At 42.7% G+C, this 17,475-nt stretch overlaps 1 protein-coding gene across 1 annotated transcript in view; it reads right to left on the bottom strand.

Annotated features, from left to right (window-relative positions):
* Window positions 1-273: 273 nt before the first annotated feature.
* Window positions 274-17,475, bottom strand: part of LOC106599343 (cadherin-18) — a 109,531-nt gene continuing 92,329 nt past the window's right edge. The window contains exons 5-12 of the mRNA XM_014190534.1: window positions 17,291-17,458; window positions 16,612-16,799; window positions 15,853-16,106; window positions 15,034-15,170; window positions 8,559-8,680; window positions 3,749-3,863; window positions 1,449-1,712; window positions 274-1,055 (exon numbers count right to left, since the gene is read on the bottom strand). Coding sequence (XP_014046009.1) covers window positions 529-1,055; window positions 1,449-1,712; window positions 3,749-3,863; window positions 8,559-8,680; window positions 15,034-15,170; window positions 15,853-16,106; window positions 16,612-16,799; window positions 17,291-17,458 — 1,775 coding nt within the window. The 3' untranslated portion in view covers window positions 274-528. The remainder of the gene's footprint in view (window positions 1,056-1,448; window positions 1,713-3,748; window positions 3,864-8,558; window positions 8,681-15,033; window positions 15,171-15,852; window positions 16,107-16,611; window positions 16,800-17,290; window positions 17,459-17,475) is intronic.

Raw genomic sequence — 17,475 nt, 5'->3', positions numbered from 1 at the left:
TAACTAAAGAAAGAGTTGAAAGACTGTTGGTTACTGTTGTAGGGCACATATTCAGAAAGCGTCTCAGAGTAGGAGCGCTGATTGAAGATCAGTTTTGCCTTTTAGATCATAATGATCCTGATAATATGGACTGACGGGACCTACCTGATCATATATCAGTAGTCGTACTCTGAGATACTTTATGAATACTGACCCAGAGACTTACCACATTGGTACTAAGGAGACTATGGAACCGGACACATTATACATCATGACACATAACTTGCATATTAATTCACTTATCCGGAATCATTGAACTTTATTTATAAATAAAAATATACACTAGGGAAAATAGTTTCCTTTTTAAACAACGTCATCATTTTTGGGGTTTGTCTTTCTCCAAAAATGTTAATACATTCCCCCACTTCACTTGTCAGAGCCCAGCGTAAAATGACAGTCAATTCCACAACAAAACGGAACAAGTTCTATAACTCAAATAGCTCTGTATTGTTAGGTTAACCTTTAACGGGATTGAAGAGGACAGATGTTTTACGGGGCTATGGTCTGTTCTGTCTCAGAGAGTTCTGTCTCGAACAGTCTGGACAGTGTGTTACCCTCCGGCTCCCAGTCCTCCAGGTCACTGTAGCTGATCTCTGGGGGCAGGACCTGGGCCAGCCCCAGAGAGCTGACCGACCCCGTGAGAGAGCCACGGCCCTCGTACGAGTAAGTCTGGAGGGAGTCATAGGGCGGCCCGCTGGTGTCCCTGTCAGCTTCCACCACTTTCTGTCTAATGACATGGTGCATATCCTCTGTATCCAGCAGAACCAGGGACGGGCTCTGGGGCCCGCAGGCCACCAGCCAACCCTCCGTCCCCGGCCTTACCTCCCGCCGCAGCCTCCTCCGCTCCGCCCCGGCGGGGTTCCGCAGTGCTGCGATGTCAAACGCCTCTGTGTCCTCCTCGCCCCCACCCTCGTCATCGTATGTGACCACGTTCTCCCGGACGTCCTCCTCAGAGATGATTAACGGCTCCTTCTTGCCCTTTTTGCTCCGCAGGATGACAAATAGCACCACGATGGCTACAGTATAGGACAGAGGAGAGGGGACAAGACCACAGCGACTTACAATATGTCATTACAGGCTCAAAATGCACACCCTATTCTCCAATGCATTGATTTGAGAGTGGAATTGTGGCCTTAGCTGCTGGAAACAAATCAGCCAGAGTTACTCCTCCAGCTGGTGTGAAGCCTTTCATTATCTCTACCTCAAGGCAAGAAGGTCTCTCTCTCTCCCCCTCCCCCAGCTCTGGAGTGTGGCTCTAAGCGGTTGACTAAACACACACAGGCAAGAATATCTCTCCCTACCCATCTCTATCCCTTCCTCTTTCTCTCTCCCTCCCTCTTTCTCTTTCCCCCTTCTCTCCCATCTTCTCTTCCCTACCATGCTATCTCCCCCCCTCTCTTGTCTCTTACCCAGCAGGATGATGATGCAGAGCAAAATGGCGATGAAGGCCCCGGTGCTCAGGCCTGCAGTGGAGAGGAAGGCCGGGACTCGGCAGGCCTTCACCCTGCTGCTGCCACCTCCTCCTCTCTGGCAGACACACACCCGGAGGTTCAGGGTGGAGGTGCTGCTCAGGACAGGCTCTCCTCCATCCCTCACAACCACAGGGAGTTGATAGAGATCCTGCTCCGATTGGCTGAACTGATGCCTCCGCGCCACGATGCTGGCAGTGTTGTCTGGAGCAGAATGACAAAGTTTAAAATACACTGAATGTACCGTATAATTGTATTGACAAATAAGTATTGATCCAAACATTACTACAAAATGTAGTGTATTTTCATAATTTTATTTACTTTTCCAAAATATACCATCTAAAGGAACGTTGCCCTGACCAGTTTTCCCCCTGAAATAACATATGCAACCACGGAGAACAGGGAGAACAAAAGACCAGTACAACAAATAACTTGCCCTGAGATATGAGGAGTGTTCGCCAACATTGTAGAGGATGCCCATAGTTCCCCACTGCTATCTATTAGAAAAGACTGGGGACAGATAGCGACGGCCTCTTCAGGCTTTATTAAAACCGGCCAACAGTATTCTATCCAGCCCAGCACGGCTGTTGCCATAGTTTTTCTCATTCTGGAGAGGCTCCAGCAGATTTTCATTTTCACGGCCCAGAGCTACACTTTTGTATGCACAATCACGGCCCTCCTCTTCACAATACAGATTAATTTTCCCCCAGGCGCACAGAGCCATGATAAAGCATGTCACTTGGGATGGTAAGAGACAGGGAAAGAGGGGTGGGGTGGGGGGAGGAGGAGGGGCCAACCTTCTGGATATCAACAAATGTATTCCAACAGAGCGAGCCCATGGGAAGGTGCATTGGAGGAAGCGTTCATTTACATAGGATTCCTATTGGCATGCAGGGGCGCTGGCCCACAAGCTTCAAGTCAAAATTCATTACTGTACCTCCTCGCCCACTGAGAGGAAACAGGTAAACAAAAAAGAACCAATATATCTCTCATTCATCCTCCATTTGGGAGACAATAGAATATAAAGCCACCTCCCAGCTTCTTTCTTCCTCCAAATGATTATGATTACAGCAGAGGAAATCATAGATTATTATCTTTCTCTCTAACACATCCTGGAGCATAAGCTGCTGTAGGTCTGTAAAATTCTACTGCATTCACAAGGCATTTCTGGCAATATCAATCATGACTATCACTTGGTGAACATCAGGAAATCATCCAGATTATACCACAGGGCACTGATTATATATTAAATAATTTTGGAAATCAAAACCTTCCAAAAGCAAAACATAACAACCACATCTACTAGATTCCACAGCCTGAGGGAGCAAGAGTATCCTACTACCACCCAATCAGTGCACTGATGCAGCAGTGTTCCTTTTAGCTCTAGCTGAGGAGTACTACCTGGTGCTCCTGTATGTGTAAACATAGGCATAATGCACATCAGTGAAAATGTGGTTTCACTGAACAAGCGCCTGAGGGAAAACAGGGCCAGTCGGGGAGGGGATAAAACCTAAGTGTTAGGCTATACCACCACCGAGAGCACAGAGCGCTGATACAAAACTCGGTGGAAGCTCACTGCCTCTGTCTGGCATCTTACAGGTTTTTGTCATCCGTCTTGGAAGTCTACCTTAATTTCGAGATTTTCCCTGATCTGCCAAAGGAGCTATTGGGTTTTCAGACAAGGGAATAAATTTAAAAACAGTGTTCTCTCTGAATTCAGCCAAGTAGCCTTAAGCTAATATAAGTGTAACCGATGTGAAATAGCTAGTTAGTTAGCGGTGGTGCGCGCTAATAGTGCTTCAATTGGTGACGTCACTTGCTCTGAGACCTGAAGTGGTTGTTCCCCTTGCGTTGCAAGGGCCGCGGCTTTTGTGGCGCGATGGGTAACGATGCTTCGTGGGTGTCAGTTGTTGATGTGTGCAAGGGTCCCTGGTTCGAGCCCAGGTTGGGGCGAAGAGAGGGACGGAACCTACACTGTTACATAAGGACGAGGAAAATGATTGTCTGTTACCAAGGAAACACCCCTGCAGGTCCTTCCCTTTTATATTAAAATATGTCTCAAAGGAGGAGAAAGTGTAAACGGGGCTGTTAGACAACAAACGCCACTAGATATATTTGTGTTTGTAATGCCACTCCAGAGTATCTGCCACAAATATCTGTCCACACCCAGAATCCCTGGTGGTGGTTGATGTTGTGCAATTTTTTTTCATTGCCACACAAAACCACAATAGCCAGCCTACCTTCGTTATCCATCAGGGTGAAATTAGGATTGATTGGAAGGTCAATTGGCAGGGCAAACGAGAATCGTCCATTTGCAAAGTTGTCCTTGTCTGATGGCCTCACTGTCTGGATCACCTGTCAGAGAAGAGGGAGAGGAGTTTGGGGAAAAGAGGGAGAGGGAAATGTGGGTGTGTATATATGTATGTATGTACAGTATGTATATATATCTATATATCGTACCAGTCAAAAGTTTAGACACACATATTCATTCAAGGGTTTTTCTTTATTTTTAGTATTTTCTACATTGTATAGTAAAGACATCAAAGCTATGAAATAACACATATGGAATCATGTTGTAACCAAAAAAAGTGTTTTAAAAAAAACAAAATATATTTTATATTTGAGATTCTTCAAAATAGCCTCCCTTTGGCTTGATGACAGCTTTGCACATTCTTGGCATTCTCTCAACCAGCTTCATGAGGTAGTCACCTGGAATGCATTTCAATTAACAGGTGTGCTTTGTTAAAAGTTAATTTGTGGAATTTCTTTCCTTCCTAATGCATTTGAGCCAGTCAGATGTGTTGTGACAGGGTAGGGGTGGTACACAGAAGATAACCTATTTGGTAAAATACCAAGTCCATATTATGGCAAGAATAGCTCAAAAAATCAATGAGAAATGACAGTCCATCATTACTTTAAGACATGAAGTTCAGCCAATGTGGAACATTTCAAGAACTTTGAAAGTTTCTTCAAGTGCAGTCGCAAAAACCATCAAAAGCTATGATGAAACTGGCTCTCATGAGGACCACCACACGAAAGGAAAACCCAGAGTTACCTCTGCTGCAGAGGATAAGTTCATTAGAGTTACCAGCCTCAGAAAATGCAGCCCAAATAAATGCTTCACTGAGTTCAAGTAACAGACACATCTCAACATCAACTGTTCAGAGGAGACTGCGTGAATCAGGCCTTCGTGGTCGAATTACTGCAAAGAAACCACTACTAAAGGACACCAATATGAAGAGACTTCCTTGGGTCAAGAAACACGAGCAATGGACATTAGACCAGTGGAAATCTATCCTTTGGTCTGATGAGTCCAAATGTGAGATTTTTGTGAGATGCAGAAAAGGTGAACGGATGATCTCTGCATGTGTGGTTCCCACCGTGAAGCATGGAGGAGGAGGTGTAATTGTGTGGGGGTGCTTTGCTGGTGACCCTGTCCGTGATTTATTTAGAATTCAAGGCACACTTAACCAGCATGGCTGCATCAGCATTCTGCAGCGATACGCCATCCCATCTGGTTAGTGCTTAGCGGGATTATCATTCGTTTTTCAACAGGACAATGACCCAACACACCTCCAGGCTGTGTAAGGGCTATTTGACCAAGAAGGAGAGTGATAGAGTGCTGCATCACATGACCTGGCATCCACAATCACCCGACCTCAACCCAATTGAGATGGTTTGGGATGAGTTGGACCGCAGAGTGAAGGAAAAACAGACAACAAGTGCTCAGCATATGTGGGAACTCCTTCAAGACTGTTTGAAAAGCATTCCAGGTGAAGCTGGTTGAGAGAATGCCAAGAGTGTGCAAAGCTGTGCAAAGGGTGGCTACTTTGTAGAATCTCAAATAGAAAATATATTTTGATTTGTTTAACACTTTTGGTTACTGCATGATTCCATATGTGTTATTTCATAGTTTGAAGTCTTCACTATTATTCTACAATGTAGAAAATTGTAAAAATAAAGAAAAAACCTTGAATGAGTAGGTGTCTCCAAACTTTTGACTGGTACTGTATATTATATATATACACATAGTACATTATGTACTGCTCCACAAGCAGCTAAATATAGTAGGAATAAGTTAAGTAAGTCAACGCACAATATACTTTCGTATCATAGTAAAGACTATCTGACTGGAACACGTCTTTTCCCTCCCTCCTTTTCTGTTAGCCATTCCATTAGGACGTGCCATTGTTCCACATGCAGCCTTTTTCCAGGCAGGAGTATAGATCTGAGCTAGGGCATATGACCTGTCTCAAACAGCATTGTCCCTGATGTATTGTCAGTTCATAAAAAAAAACTGGCTAGCGTCAGCAAGTGACCTGAGTGAAAAACTCTCATATGGACAATTCACTAATTATAGTGGTTACCAGGTACATGCACAGATAGGAGTCTACCTGTGCCGAGCACATGCCCCTTTGCCCTCCCACTCGCCAAGTGCCCTTTTAGGTGGTGGTATATACGTATATGTGGACACCTGCTCGTCGAACATCTCATTACAAAATCATGGGCATTAATATGGAGTTGGTCCCCCTTTTGCTGCTATAACAGCCTTCAGTCTTCTGGGAAGGCTTCCCATTAGATGTTGGAATATTGCTGCAGGGATTTGCTTCCATTCAGCCACAAGAGCATTAGTGAGGTCAGGCACTAAATTTGGGTGATTAGGACTGGCTCGTAGTCGCCGTTCTAATTCATCCCAAAGGTGTTCGATGGGGTTGAGGTCAGTGCTCTGTGCAGGCCACTGCTCCAGAGTCCAATGGCAGTGAGCTTTACACCACTCCAGAAAGACGCTTGGCATTGCGCATCGTGATCTTAGGCTTGTGTGCGGCTGCTCGTCTATGGAAACTAATTTAATGAAACTCCCGACAAACAGTTATTGTGCTGAAATTGCTTCCAGGGGCAGTTTGGAACTTGGTAGTGAGTGTTGCAATCAAGGACAATTTTTTTTAATGCATTTCAGCACTCGGCGGTCCCGTTCTGTGAGCTTGTGTGAACTACCACTTCGCTGTTGTTGCTTCTAGAAGTTTCGACTTCACAATTACAGCACTTACTGCGATAATGCCTGTGTGTAGCTGGTGTAGAGGAGTCAGGCGTAGGACAGCAGAGATGAGTAATAAACGTAGTTTTACTCAGAATTCACAAAATACAACACAATAAATCGAGCCCACAATAACGGACCGTATCACAAATAAACAATCACTCACAAACAAACATGGGGGAACAGAGGGTTAAATAATGAACAAGTAATTGGGGAATTGAAACCAGGTGTGTAAGACAAAGACAAAACAAATGGAAAATGAAAAGTGGATCGGCGGCGATGGCTAGAAGGCCGGTGACGTCGACCATCGAACGCCGCCCGAACTAGGAGAGGGACCGACTTCGGCGGAAGTCGTGACAACTTACAGTTGACCTGAGGCAGCTCTAGCAGGGCCGAAATTTGACTGACTTGTTGAAAGGTGGAATCCGATGACGGTGCCACGTTGAAAGTCATTGAGTTCTTCATTAAGTCCATTATACTGCTAATGTTTGTCTATGGAGATGGCATGGCTGTGTGCTTGATTTTATACACCTGCCAGCAACGGGTGTGGCTGAAATAGCCGAATCTACTAATTTGAAGGGGTGTCCACATACACTATATATACACAAAAGTATGTTATGAATTGCAGACTTTTTTTCATTTCAAGCACCTGCCCTCTGAATGGTCTCTGCACGGCCCTGGTGGCAGTGGTGGAAAAAGTACCCAACTGCCATACTTGAGTAAAAAAAGTCTAAAAGTACTTTTCAAGTATCAAAAGTAAAAGTCATTTAAAAAATATACATAAGTATCAAAAGTATAAATCATTTCAAATTCCTTTTTTATTTTACGGATAGTCAGGGGCACATTCCAACACTCAGACATAATTTACAAATGAAGCATTTGTTTTTGGTGAATCTGCCAGATCAGAGGCAGTACGGATGACCAGGGATCTCTTGACAAGTGTGTGAAATTGATCATTTTCCTGTCCTCTTAAGCATTCAACATGTAACGAGTACTTACGGGTGTCAGGGAAAATGTATGGAGTAAAAAGTACATTATTTTCTTTAGGAATGTAGTGAAGTAAAAGTAAAACTTGTCAAAAATATAAATTGTAAAGTAAAGTACAGATACCCCCAAAAAACTACTTAAGTAGTACTTTAAAGTATTTATACACCACTGCCTGGTGGTTAATCACCTGGCTACTGTACCTACACTCCACTGTGCTATAGCATTGTCAGTCTATAAGAAGCATTCCTGAACTTTTGGTAGGATACAGTAATACACTAAGCTTTGGAAATACAGAATTAGCTGTCGAGGCAACGATTTTGTGTGTCCCTAAAAAAGTACAATTAGTTCTCAACTAAATTATAATTTACTTCCTTTCGATGAACATAACAGCATAATTTACCATACATCAAGACACATTTCCTGAAAGTTACTTCAATTTAATGTAATTTGTTGCAGTTTCGGAAAAAGAGCCTCGACATCTTAGCATGCATCATCTGTCGCCTTCAGCCAGCTAACTGATTATATGCTGCAGCCTGTTTAGTAATCTTCATTCAAGGGGAAAAATATGAAGAGAGAATGCTATTGCGATGTGAATCTGAGCAGTCGTGGTTTGCTGGACACGGACCAAATTTGAATGAGAGATGATAAACATTTTCTGCAATCTGGCTCTGTTGCGCTTAATGCAGCTCCTCTCTGTTTGTGGAGAAATTGGTACATGCTGAATAATTTATGGGTTCAAGAGGCTGCAAAAGTCTGCAGCACCACAGATAAATCCATTCCTGATGGTGTCAAACACACAACAAAGGCAGAGAGGGTATGTGTGTGTACTGTGTGTGTGTCTGTGCGTGCATGTCTGTGGGAGAATATGTGTGACTGCATGCATGTGAGTTCGTGATAAGAGGTTTTAAAAGACAACAGTTGAAGAAGGGAGAATATGATCTCACGGGAGAGAAGGTGGGAGAGAGGGGGAGTAAAGTGGAAAAGAGCTGAAAAGATGGAGGGAGGTGTGTTTAATGAAAGATACTCACCTGTCCTGCCCTGGAGGTTTCACACACAATGATCTCATCATCTCTTGCTATGTAGGGAGCGTTGTCATTTACATCCAACACCTGGATTGTTATAGGAACATGGCTGACGAGACTCGGATTGTCTGAAAATAACATTCAAAAAAACGGAATTAAATAGAACACTTTTATATTGCATAGCTACTGTATGTATAAAAACATCTAATAACCCCCTATGTAAAACAAATCTAAAAAGCACATCACAAGTTACGTTACAGCCTTATTCTAAAATGGATTAAATTGTTGTTTTCCCTCATCAATCTACACACAATACCTCATACTGACAAAGCAACAAAAGAAAAGCATTTTTTGCAAATGTATTCAAAATAAAAAACGTATATTATGTTTACATAAGTATTCAGACCATTTACTCAGTACATTGTTGAAGCATCTTTGGCAGTGAATACAGCCTCGAGTATTCTTGGGTATGACGCTACAAACTGGGCACACCTGTATTTGGGAAGTTTTTCACATTCTTCTCTACAGATCCTCTCAAGCTCTGTCAGGTTGGATGGGGAGCGTCGCTGCACAGCTATTTTCAGATCTCTCCAGAGATGTTTGATCGGGTTCAAGTCCAGGCTTTGGCTGGGCCACTGAGGGACATTGAGACTTGTCCCGAAGCCACTCCTGCGTTGTCTTGTCTATGTGTTTAGAGTCGTTGTCCTGTTGGAAGGTGAAACTTCGCCCCAGTCTGAGATCCTGAGCGCTCTGGAGCAGGTTTTCATCAAGGATCTCTCTGTACTTTGCTCCGTTCATCTTTCCCTCGATCCTGACTAGTCTCACAGGCCCTGCCACTAAAAAAACATCCCCACAGCATGATTCTGCCACCACCATGCTTCACCGTAGGAATGGTATTGGCCAGGTGATGAGCGGAGCCTGGTTTCCTCCAGACGTGACACTTGGCATTCAGGCCAAATACTTCAATCTTGGTTTCATCAGACCAGAGAATCTTGTTTCTCATGGTCTGAGAGTCTTTCAGGTGCAAATTCCAAGCAAGCTGTCATTTTCCTTTTCCTGAGGAGTAGCTTCCGTCTGGCCACTCTACCATAAAGGCCTGACTGGTGGAATGCTGCAGTGACAGTTGTCCTTCTAGAAGGTTCTCCCATCTCCACAGAATAACCCTGGTGCTTTGTCAGAGTGACCAACGGGTCACTTCCCTGACCAAGGCCCTTCTCCCCTGATTGCTCAATTTTGGCCGGGTGGCCAGCACTAGGAAGAGTCTTGGTGGTTCCAAACTTCTTCCATTTAAGAATGATGGAGACCACTGTGTTCTTTGAGACCTTCAATAATGCAGACATTTTTTGGTACCCTTCCCCAGATCTGTGCCTCTACACAATCCTGTCTCGGAGCGCTACGGACAATTCCTTTGACCTCATGCACTGTCATCTGTGGGACCTTATATAGACAGGTGTATGCCTTTCCAAATCATGTCCAATCAATTGAATTTACCAATGGTGGACTCCAATCTAGTTGTAGAAACATCTCAAGGATGATCAATGGAAACAGGATGTACCTGATCTCAATTTAGATTCTCGTAGCAAAGGGTCTGAATACTGATATAAGTCATGTATTTCAGTTGTGGTTTTTGTACATTTGCAAACATTTCTAAAAACCTGTTTTCGCTTTGTCATTATGGGGTAGTGTGTGTAGATTGATGAGAAAAAAATTATATTTAATCAATTTTAGAATAAGGCTGTAACGCAACAAAATGTGGAAAAAGTGAAGAGGTCTGAAAACTTTGTGAATGGACTGTATATACAATTGAAGTCGTAAGTTTACATATGCCTTAGCCAAATACATTTAAACTCAGTTTTTCACAATTCCTGACATTTAATCCTAGTACAAATTCCCTGTCTTAGGTCAGTTAGGATCACCACTTTATTTTAAGAATGTGAAATGTCAGATTAATAGTAGAGAGAATGATTTATTTAAGCTTTTATTTCTTTCATCACCTTCCCAGTGGGTCAGAAGTTTACATACGCTCAATTAGAAATTGGTAGCATTGCCTTTGAAATTGTTTGACTTGGGTCAAACGTTTCAGGTAGCCTTCCACAAGCGTCCCAGAATACGTTGGGTGAATTTTGGCCCATTCCTCCTGACAGAGCTGGTGTAACTGAGTCAGGTTTGTAGGCCTCCTTGCTCTCACACGCTTTTTCAGTTCTGCCCACACATTTTCTATAGGATTGAGGTCAGAGCTTTGTGATGGCCACTCCAATACCTTGACTTCGTTGTACTTAAGCCATTTTGCCACAATTTTGGAAGTATGCTTGGGGTCATTTTCCATTTGGAAGACCCATTTGTGAGCAAGCTTTAACTTCCTGACTGATGTCTTGCGATATCAATATATCCACATAATTTTCCGTCCTCATGATGCCATCTATTTTGTGAAGTGCACCAGTCCCTCCTGCAGCAAAGCACCCCCACAACATGATGCTGCCACCCCCGTGCTTCACGGTTGGGATGGTGTTATTTGGCTTGCAAGCCTCCCCATTTTTCCTCCAAACATAACGATGGTCATTATGGCCAAACAGTTCTATTTTTGTTTCATCAGACCAGAGGACATTTCTCCAAAAAGTACAATCTTTGTCCACAAGCTACTTGCAATTGCAAACCGTAGTCTGGCTTTTTAATGGCGGTTTTGGAGCAGTGGCTTCTTCCTTGCTGAGCAGCCTTTCAGGTTATGTCAGTATAGGACTCATTTTACTGTGGATATAGATACTTTTGTACATGTTTCCTCCAGCATCTTCACAAGGTCCTTTGCTGTTGTTCTGGGATTGATTTGCACTTTTCACACCAAAGTACGTTCATCTCTAGGAGACGGAACGCGTCTCCTTCCTGAGCGGTATGACAGCTGCGTGGTCCCATGGTGTTTATACTTGCGTACTATTGTTTGTACAGATGAATGTGGTACCTTCAGACGTTTGGAAATTGCTCCAAAGGATGAACCAGACTTTTTCTGAGGTCTTGGCTGATTTCTTTTGATTTTCCCATGATGTCAAGGTAGGCCTTGAAATTCATCCACAGGTACACCTCCAATTGACTCAAAATGTGTCAATTAGCGTATCAGAAGCTTCTAAAGCCATGACATCATTTTCTGAAATTTTCCAAGCTGTTTAAAAGGCACAGTCAACTTAGTCAACTTGACCCACTGGAATTGTGATACAGTGAATTATAAGTGAAATAATCTGTCTGTAAATAATTGTTGAAAAAATGACTTGTGTCATGCACAAAGTAGATGTCCTAACCGACTTGCCAAAACTATAGTTTGTTAACAAGAAATGTGTGGAGTGGTTGAAAAACGAGTTTTAATGACTCCAACCTAAGTGTATGTAAACTTCCGACTTCAACTGTATATTTCGGTCCAGGCACTTTAGCGCATGTGATGTTCATCCTTCTTTCGTCAGAGTATCGCTCAATCAATTAAGGTTCCATTTCCACTGAGCCTCCATCCATTGGTATATCTCGTGTTTGTCTGTGTCCTGAGGTTCGCCATGTTACCGGGTGACACTTGAAAGGTGACCTGGTCACTTAACTATACTATACTCCCTTTCATCATTGGATAAGAACCGCAAGCTGCCACTTCACATATTGTCACTTGTGGATTACATATACACATCTGATCCACTACCACACAGACTTAAGGGTTCCTTGAGGATCAATGTTATTTGTCACATGTGCCAAATACAACAGATGCTGACCTCACAGTGAAATGCTTACTTACAAGCCCTTAACCAACAATGCAGTTTTAAGAAAATAGAGTTAATAAAATATGTACTAAATTAACGAAAGTAAAAATAAAATAAATAAATAAAGGAACACAATAAAATAACAATAACAAGGCTATATACAGGGGGTACCGGTACTGTGCGAGGGTACAGGTTAGTCGAGGTAATTTGTACGTGTAGGTAGGGGTAAAGTGACTACGCATTGATAATAAACAGCGAGTAGCAGCAGTGTAAAAACAAAGGGGGTGGGGGAGGGGGGGTTCAATGCAAATAGTCCGGGTGGCCATTTGATTAATTATTCAGCATTCTTATGGCTTGGGGGTAGAAGCTGTTAGGGATAGGGGGCAGTATTTGGAAGTTCGGATGACTGACATGCCTAAAGTAAACTGCCTGTTACTTAGGCCCAGAAGCTAGGATATGCATAGTATTGGATAGAAAACACTCTGACGTTTCTAAAACTGTTAAAATAATGTCTGTGAGTATAACAGAACTGATATGGCAGGAAAAAACCCGAGGAGAATCCATCCAGATTTTTTTGTTGTTGAGGTGACCACCCATTGAAATGCCTGTCTATGGGAAAATCAAAGGAAATCCTCCCAGATTGCAGTTCCTATGGCTTCCACTAGATGTTAACAGTCTTTAGAAAGGGTTTCAGGCTTGTTTTTTGAAAAATGAGCTAGAATTTGTAGTTTTTCAAGGTGGCTCTCATTTTGACTTTTGTCTTGTGGTGTGTGGATGAGGGAGCGCACTTCGTTATTTATCTCCGGTATTGAACACACTGTTCTCCGTCTTAAATTGTATCATTTATTTACATATTAGGGTACCTGAGGATTGATTAGAAACATTGTTTGACCTGTTTGGATGAAGTTTATTGGTAACTTTTGGGATTCCTTTGTATGCATTTTGAACGAGTGGAACAGGTGGATTACTGAATCAAGCGCGTCAACTAAACTGACTTTTTTTGGGATATAAAGAAGGACTTTATCGAACAAAACAACCATTTGTTATGTAGCTGGGACCCTTGGGATTGCAAACAGAGGAAGATCTTCAAAGGTAAGTGATTTATTTTATCGCTATTTCTGACTTGTGACGCCTGCTGGTTTGGAAAATGTTTTTAATGCTTTTGTATGCGGGGCGCTGTCCGCAGATAATCGCATGGTATGCTTTTGCCGTAAAGCCTTTTTGAAATCTTACAAAGTGGCTGGATTAACAAGAAGTTATGCTTTTAAATGATGTATGACACTTGTATTTTTATGAATGTTTAATATTACGATTTTTGTATTTTGAATTTCGCGCTCTGCAATTTCACCGGATGTGGTCGAGGTGGGTCGCTAGCGGCACGTCTAGCACAAAGAGGTTTTAAGGAGCCTTTTGGACCTAGACTTGGTGCTCCGGTACCACTTGCCATGCGGTAGCAGAGAAAACAGTCTATGACTTGTGTGACTGGAGTCTTTGACAATTTTTTTACGTACTGGGCCATATGCACTACCCTCTATAGCACCTTACGGTCGGATGCCGAGCACTTGCCATACCAGGTGGTGATGCAACTAGTCAAGATGCTCTCGATGGTGCAGCTGTAGAATTTTTAAAACAATTATTTTTGTGTACTTTCCCCCCCCCCTTTTCTCCCCAATTTCGTGATATTCAATTGGTAGTTGTCCCATCGCTGCTCCTGTATGGACTCGGGAGAGGCGAAGGTTGAGAGCCTTGCATCCTCCGAAACATGACCCTGCCAAGCCGCACCGCTTCTTGACACACTGCTCGCTTAACCCGGAAGCCAGCCACAACAGTTTGTCTGAGGAAACGCCATACAACTGGCGACACGAGGTAGTGTGCATGCGCCCGGCCCGTCACCAGGAGTATTATAACCTAAAACACAAGGTTTTGACTTATATCGGCTTGAAAATCTATGGCAAGACTTGAAAATGGCTGTCTAGCAATGATCAACAACCAACTTGACAGAGATTGAATCATTTTTTAAAGAATAATGTGCAAATATTGTACAATCAGCCGTAATCGCTGCCACAAGTCATTTTAACATGTATTGACTCAGGGGTGTGAATACTTAGGTACATTTGATATTTCTGTACTTCATTTTTAATACCATTGCAAAGATTTCTATAACCATGTTTTCACTTTGTCATTATGAGGTATTGTGTGTAGATGGGTGAGAGAAAATCTATTTAATGCAGTTTGAATTCAGGCTGTAACACAACAAAATGTGCAATAAGTCAATGGGCACTGTAGTGTTTATGTAAGTCATGAATCCCTCATTAACATACACCAGTCTCCAGAAAGGTGCGGACTGGTTTTCCCATTAATTATGGTGACTTAACATCATCAGCACAGTGTCAGCTGACATTTATCAATGGCTAGTTCAGTCCATTAGCTGAACAGTATTGTGCGGAAAAGGGTAAAGGAAAGGGTAATTGCTTAGATAAGCATCAGTGGAAAAAGAGAGGGAAAAGAAAAATTGATTGACCCGACCACCTTCAGCATCACACTATGATGTTACATGCAGCCCCGGCATCAATCCCAGAAGCCACTGCTGGCTGTTCATTTTAGTGAGCCATGTGTTTAATACTGATACATATTATTAAAGTGACATCGTTAATGCATTCATGCAGGGTCATGAGCATATTTTATCCTCCATTTTGAAAGCCATTATTTGAAAGCGAAATAACGGAAGATCCTCTGTGTATTATGGTACTTACCAACCTCTGATGCCATCACAGTGATGTTGTGCCAGGCCACATCCTCTCTGTCCAGACTCCGGGTGGTTTTGATCACCCCGTTATTTAAACCAATGGTGAAATACACCTGCTCCTCTTCACTGTGGTCTATAAAATACCTACATGTAGCAGAGGGAACAATTAAAATAGAATGAATTAAGTTATTTTAATTTAATTTAATTGAAAATCAAATGATGCTGTTGAATCTCTCGTTCGAAACATATCTGACTTTCAACATGCATAGGTAGAAGCTTTGTGTACCGTCTGCTTCCAACTCACACCCTCAAACACCTAGATCCCCTGAACGCAGCTCACTCTCCAGATCCCAATCACCTGAATTCTAATTACCTGTTCACACAACTGGATGTCATTATCACACACTGTTTAGTTCAGTTCTTTGCACCCCATCACTGTGAGGTATTGTTTGTTTTGTGACACGTCTTTCGGAGCTCTGGTTTTCCCGTGATTTACTCCTCCCGTGTATGATAGTTTTTGCCTGCCTCACTAACGACGCCTATTCCCTATTGGATTTCCTGTTATCTTCATATTGTCTGATCTCCCAGACTATGTTACTAGCCTTTTCCCTGCCTGTACTGTTGCCCTTTTGGACCCACTGTGTAAGACCTTCTGCCTGCCCCTGGACCCAGCTACCTGCCTCCTCCTGTAGTCCTTTGCAATTAACACCTGCTGAGCCCTGCGCTTGAAACCAGCTCTCTGTCTCCACTCGTGTTCATTACACTTTGATTCTTGTGATGGTGTTTTAAATGCCCACTAAATGTCAGCCACATGCATGTAATTTACCTTACAGGGCTTTTGGTACTGTCAGGGTCCTGAGCCGTCACTGTGCCGACCTCTGTTCCCACGGGGGAGTTCTCGTACACGTCCATGATGTAATAGTCTATGGAAAAGACAGGCGGCTCATCCACGTCTCCAATGATGATCCGGAGGGTGGTGGTGTCTTTGAAGGCGCCCAGGTGGGAGAAGCGTGGGTCCAGGTGTGTGTTCACTCCTTCTATGTGAAGCGTGTGGACTTTCCTCTTCTCATAGTTCAAAGGCTGCGGAGGAAACCGGCAAGCAATCCTCTTTTCAAAGTAGTGCTTTTTTGTCCTGTTTCTGCTAGTATTTGAGAAAGTACAAGGTAACAATGGGTACTTACTAATAGTATTTAACATTTGGTAACCTCCTGGCATATTTATTAGGCAATTATTTGTAATTACCTGATATTATCTGATTTCCCAGGGTATCCTTAACTAACCTGTACCCCTGCACATTGACTCAGTACCAGAACTCCCTGTATATAGCCTCGTTATTGTTATTTTATTGTGTTACTTTTTATTTATTTTTTACTTTAGTTAATTTAGTAAATATTTTCTAAAAACTGCACTGTTGGTAAGCATTTCGCAGTAAGGTCTACACCCGTTGTATTCGGCGCATGTGACAAATGTATATCTATTTTTAAATGATTTGATATCCATCTTTAAAAAAGTGGACTATTACATGAACCGTAAGCATAGGTGTTGTTGTGATGGAATGAAGGTGAGCATCAGCACTGTACTGTACCAGTCTTAGTGATACGATGCCTTCCCTCTGGTCAGTGTCTGTAGTGATGGAGAACATGGCCTTCCCCTCTGCGTTGGTTATGCTGTACCTCATCTCTGCATTAACGCCCAAATCTTCATCATTGGCTTTGATTTTACCCACAGATTGTCCAATCTGAGCAGACTCTGGAACGTACAGCTGGTAGTTTTCTGTAATGGGATGAGCACATGAATAAGCAAGAAGTTATTATCTTAGCATGTATGATAAAGCATTTATGAGTAGATGGTGGAATAATTAGCCTACTGTTTATGCATACCAGCTAGCTGTAAATGTGAATGAATGGGTTAATTAATCCCATTTCCTGCCTGCTTGCAATTCAACGATCATCTACACACTACATCATGTTTGTATCACTTATAGCCACTCCCAAATTAGCAAAACATCTATTATAGGCTACAACTTTAGAAGTTGTTTTTAAAAATAACATTTGGCTGAGCATTACACATCAACAGAATCACTGATTCTATGATTCTATTTATATCGTACATTACTCACAGTACAAGCATCTTTGTGTTTTAAACTCCTGTATAGCATTCGATATAGCGCTATAAAAATATTGTGTTTTATTACAGCAGAGAATCAATCTGTAAGGACAAACAGTGAGGTAGAAAAACAAACAGTAAGACGTCTGTCTACATACTCTGGGGGAATTTAGGAGGATTGTCATTGACGTCTGTCAGTGTGACATTGATGGTGGTGGAGCCTGACAACCCACCCACCGAGCCGGCCATGTCTTTGGCTTGGACCACCACAGAGTAGCGTTCCCTGGCCTCTCTGTCCATGTTGGATAGGGCTGTCCTGATGACACCTGGGTAATGATAAGAC

The sequence above is a fragment of the Salmo salar genome, chromosome ssa03 (assembly GCF_905237065.1).
Source record: "Salmo salar chromosome ssa03, Ssal_v3.1, whole genome shotgun sequence".
Lineage (NCBI taxonomy): Eukaryota > Metazoa > Chordata > Actinopteri > Salmoniformes > Salmonidae > Salmo > Salmo salar.
Note: the sequence above shows the minus strand (reverse complement) of the source record. Positions and strands in the feature narration are given on the sequence as shown.